We start from the raw sequence: 4,853 nt of genomic DNA, 5'->3' as shown, positions 1-4,853 counted from the left end.
TGTTTACTCAAATGCTTTTATCAGATTCCAGTTAGTATTTTAGAAAGGCTAGTTCAAAGCAACCTGGCTGCAACACTTGCCTGGAAGTGCTTTAAAAGACATAGCTCCTTGAACATATTCTTTATATGCAGGTAAGGTTTTATTGTATGGCTTGAATGATCTGTTTGGGTTATATGCAATGGCTGAACAAAACAGCAGAGTTGGTGTTTTACCAGCACGTATCACTACCGCGGTGATATATGCTGGTACAGATTCTGCTCATTGCTTTGAGTAAATGTGGTGGCAGGTAGCACCATTGTTTCAGAGTTGAAAGACTAAGGTAATCAATTAAGTTTAGTGTTGAAGTGATGTTGGATTTCACCATTATTGCTGTATATGTAACATTTTAATATTTCTTCAACATTTCCCCAGTAAGTAGTGAGACCTAGCATAGGTCAGGAAATCTAACAAATTCAGTTTCATTCCACTATGAATACTGTATTTAAGTGACTTCTAGTTTGAATTTTCTTATGAATTTTGATTTTTTTTTTTTGAATAATCATTTTTAACTGTGTTATTATTAAGTAGACTCTTGTTATTTTGGAGTAGCGTAAGGCTGTGTCATGTCCTTTATACGCTGTGCCACACTGGGTGAATGAAAACATTACCAGTACTGCTATTGCAGGTTATGTATTGAATATTTGGAATATAGCCGAACTTACCTCATGTTTGGCCCCTTGCAATACATTCAAGTGAATATGGGAGACTTGAATTTAAGGTTTTATGGTATCAGTGTAAGTGGGCAAAAAAAGAAAAGTACTATTATACAGGTATGTTTTAGCTTATATTTAGAATATATCTAGTCTATTTGGGATGGTTTATGCGCATTTGAAAATACTTGCTTTTTCAGTTGCATCTTTCTTCACTCACAGCTGTGTAATCCCATCAGTACAGAGCCAATGCAAGACCTTTGTATCACATCCCACAGTAATGTGAAGGTTCAGGAAAATTTGCTAGCACTTCAGTATCAGTTCTTGAAATCAGCATAAATCCAAATGACATATAGCTAAATTTGGACTTAAAAAACTTGAAATGAGAAGCTCTTGGAAACATGGAGCAGAGACAGCCACATGAAGATGATCTGTCTGGGCTAGAACTGACTTGCCGCAAATATGCCCTTCTGCACCGAGGTGTGGACCTGATACGGAGCATTTAGAGCATGTCTGAATCCTTCTAAGAGCTCACATTTTTGTTTTATGTATGTATGTATGTATTTTCTTTTTGAGGTGAGAATACAAACTTTCATATATGTTTTCCTTGAATAGATACATACCCTAATGAGATCCAAGACTTTGAGTAAAAATACCCATTTCAGCCTTGAGCACCATTAGAAATACAATGAATTTATTCAAATATAATATTTTTTAAAGACATTAAAAAAGTTTGCTTTTTATTATTTGCAGGGGAATGTGACCTTTTCCTGCTCAGAACCACAAATTATTCCCATCACCTTTGTCAGCTCCAGTAGAAGCTACTTGTTACTGCCTGGAACTCCTCAAATTGACGGGTTGTCAGTCAGTTTTCAGTTTCGAACGTGGAATAAAGATGGCTTACTCCTGTCCACCGAATTGTCTGAAAATTCAGGATCTCTTTTGGTTTATCTCCATGGAGGGAGACTGACACTTCTTATTCAGAAAATGGCAGAAGACCCAGTGGAAATCAGTGAAGGTACTTTATTTTTGTTTTCTCTCAGCTTTCCCTATTAAAACACCAGGGGCTTGACTCCACAGGAAGAAAGGATAGCAAAGTGAAGAAGTACTATTCATTCCTTTTTGTTTACAAATTGTTTCTCACTTTTCAGTGGTAGAACCATTCTGTAGTTTGAGATATATCTGAATATGGAAAGTTGGCATCCTGAAATCTTCAGGCTAATTGTGCTTGACAGTTATCTTAGTCGCTGTGTTTTCTAAGTCATGCTAAATCTTCTTCAGCCAGGTCACATGAAGACCTTAATGCTACTTGTCCTCATATTGTGCTGAAGTCAGCTGGGAGCCAGCTTGGCAGCAGTGCCTTTCAGCACAAGTTAACACAGCTTCAGAGCTGATTTTCTTCCTCTAACTGTTGCTTTGTATGAGAATAGTACCCTTTATGTTCTGCTCAGAGAGACTGACCATAGGCTTCCTCTCCTCCTCAGTTCTCCTTAGCCAGTTTGCAAGATGTTTTGTGCAGCTAGAGAGATGCAGATGGGTGAGACTGGGCTTTATCTCTTAAAATTCAGGAGAGATTGCTTGTAAACGCTAAATATAAAGTTGTGTTTTGGCTCTAAGAAACAACAAGAAAATTTCAGACTGAACAATCAGAGTGGCCCAGCTGCCATCTCAGTGTGACTTGTATATGCCATACTGACAACCTGAGCAGAAATATTCAGTCCTAGGGCCATACACATCCTATACTACTACGCACCCACACTGAGTGGGAGACCTGGAAATTTATTACCACATAGACTGAATACTTGGTTCCTAAATGTGGATGGATAATAGGCTGATGGAACTCAGAGGTCTGAAGAATAATAACAGTATTTTCTATAAGAGCATCTTTAAAATTATGTAATGTTAAAATATTCCCAATGCAGAGTTAAAGAGGGCAGATGTGTCTATTAAAAGAAGTAAAGAGAAAATCTGACAGAGCTGTCAAAGATGAGCTGTTCTGTATGTATGTTTCATTCCCTTTTGTAAAAGAAAATGAGGCAGATGCTGATTTATTCTTATTCATGTGGATTGTTATAACCTCAGTTTGCCACAACTGAATGTTGAAAATGGAGCTTCAAGCCTTTATTGCAGGTCCTAATGAGATTGTTGACAAAGCTGAGAGACAATGCCAATATTTGGTTGTATTTGTTTTTATGTAGTTCTGAAATTATGAACCTGATCCCAGCCTTTGGTGCCATCCAAAACACTTCTAAACTGCTTACTTACACATGGAAAATATGCAAAAATTGCAAGTGCTACCTCCTACATATGTTGGATTCTCACAATAGACTCATGAATGCTCAAGAATAGACCTGGTTTTAACCCAAATGTAACCTGTTTTGTCATGATATCTTTTCAGATTTAAACACCATATTTCACTTCAAAATTGACGTGTTCTAACTGAAAACTCATTCACATTTCTCTGGGAAATTGCCGTCTTATTGTATGAAAATTGTCTGTTAGCAGCCATTTTTCTGGGAATTGTCTCATTTCCAAATTCATAATGAAATGCCTTTTCATACATTTAACACCCACAATTTTTTTATTTTGTTTTGAGCTGATCTCACACCTCTTTGTGTCACTAAGTGCTCGTTTGTTTCTTCTGAAAGCTACAATAATGAAAAATATCCAATTAGAGAGGGGAGTAAATGCTAATTGCCTCCTCAGCCTGGTCTCAGTGACTGCAGTTTGATGATAGCATGTGTCAAACTGTGATTAGGTTACTTTTGATCTTCATTGCTGTATGTGAGTTTATAACTTTGCTCACTGGTTTTCCTGGCTGCTTGAGTAGATTATGTGGAGTTTCTTTTTAGCTTGACGATGCTATTTCAAGAACACTGATACACAACACTGATTTTCAGAATATGGAGAGAGATTATTTCACACTATGCATAAGTGTGTAACAGGGAGAGAGGTTACTGAGTACCGTAGTCTCCTACATCCCTTCATAGGTTTCTGAACAGAGCAATAATCCCAGCTCTCAGAAAATCCATGTAAAAATCCATACATCTTTCCGGTAAAACTGTGTGCTAACTTAGTGCTGAAAGGTTTAAAGGAAAGGTTTCAAGAACAGATCCTACTGAGACATATTCGAGGTTGTCAGCTTTCATGTAGTGACTGAGACAGGATATGACCTTCTCGCTGAATCTAGTCTCAGTCACGTGTTTATTCCCAGAAATGCAACAGAAATCTGCTCTGCATACTCCAATGAGCTATTAGCTTTTCTTAATATACTCAAAGTAGACCTAATCCCAAAAAACATTAATAATGTGCTACCATAAATGTAAAGAACCCTGCCACTTTACTGAGTGCCTGCAGTATAACAAGTAGGTTGGATTAATATGATCTGCTTACATGTTCTCTAAAACTTTCTCCTTCTTGGGCCTTTTCCTCTATAGCAATTTACTTCCAGAAGTAGAGTTCTTTCAAACTAGCAGTTCTGATTGTGTTGGATTCTGCTGTACTTTTATAGTCACAGGTTGGAAGCAAAGATTTGAAGTATACAGTTATATCCAGAGCTTCTATTATCGCCCTTCATATTTGTTTCTTTTTTTTTTTCCCCAGGCACCAATCTCCATGATGGGCTTTGGCATTTACTTAACATCAATGCTAGAAGACATCGCATTACCCTGACATTGGATAACAATGCTGCCACTGCTAACCATGCAACCACTGTCTCAAGAATCTACTCAGGGAACAGCTACTATTTTGGAGGTAGGTTGTTTCAGATGGACACGTGGCAGATTTTCATGATGTAGATTTTCAAATGCTGATCACTGAGGTCTCCCAGGTGTATTCTGCAGCCAAGTGCAAATTCTGTAATAACTGATTTTTGACCATCTATTGTGTTGTATATAGTGTTGTGAGAAGATCGAAGATCTTGGTCAGAAGAGGAGGGGGGAGAAAAGGAGGGAAAAAAACGAACACAGCTGTAAAAGTGAACTAGCCAAGGAGTAGCTACACCTATCTGGCAAAACATTAAAAAGCTACATGGCTGTGTTAGCCACGTTTGGCACGAAAAACACTCAATATAATGAGCCTCTGAGCTCTTGCATTAGGAAATCCCAACAGGAAAAGATAAACATTCCAATATTCTTTTCTGCCTTCTTTTTTTTTTTTTCTTTT

The 4,853-nt window shown here is 37.6% G+C and overlaps 1 protein-coding gene across 1 annotated transcript in view; it reads left to right on the top strand.

Annotated features, from left to right (window-relative positions):
• Positions 1-737: 737 nt before the first annotated feature.
• The window catches only part of CNTNAP3C (contactin associated protein family member 3C), a 24,432-nt gene continuing 20,316 nt past the window's right edge, over positions 738-4,853 (top strand). The window contains exons 1-3 of the mRNA XM_031554310.1: positions 738-809; positions 1,443-1,707; positions 4,293-4,442. Of these exons, the coding sequence (XP_031410170.1) occupies positions 738-809; positions 1,443-1,707; positions 4,293-4,442 (487 nt within the window). The remainder of the gene's footprint in view (positions 810-1,442; positions 1,708-4,292; positions 4,443-4,853) is intronic.

The sequence above is a fragment of the Meleagris gallopavo genome, chromosome 7, assembly GCF_000146605.3.
Source record: "Meleagris gallopavo isolate NT-WF06-2002-E0010 breed Aviagen turkey brand Nicholas breeding stock chromosome 7, Turkey_5.1, whole genome shotgun sequence".
Taxonomy (NCBI): domain Eukaryota; kingdom Metazoa; phylum Chordata; class Aves; order Galliformes; family Phasianidae; genus Meleagris; species Meleagris gallopavo.
This window is presented reverse-complemented; position numbering and strand designations above follow the sequence as displayed.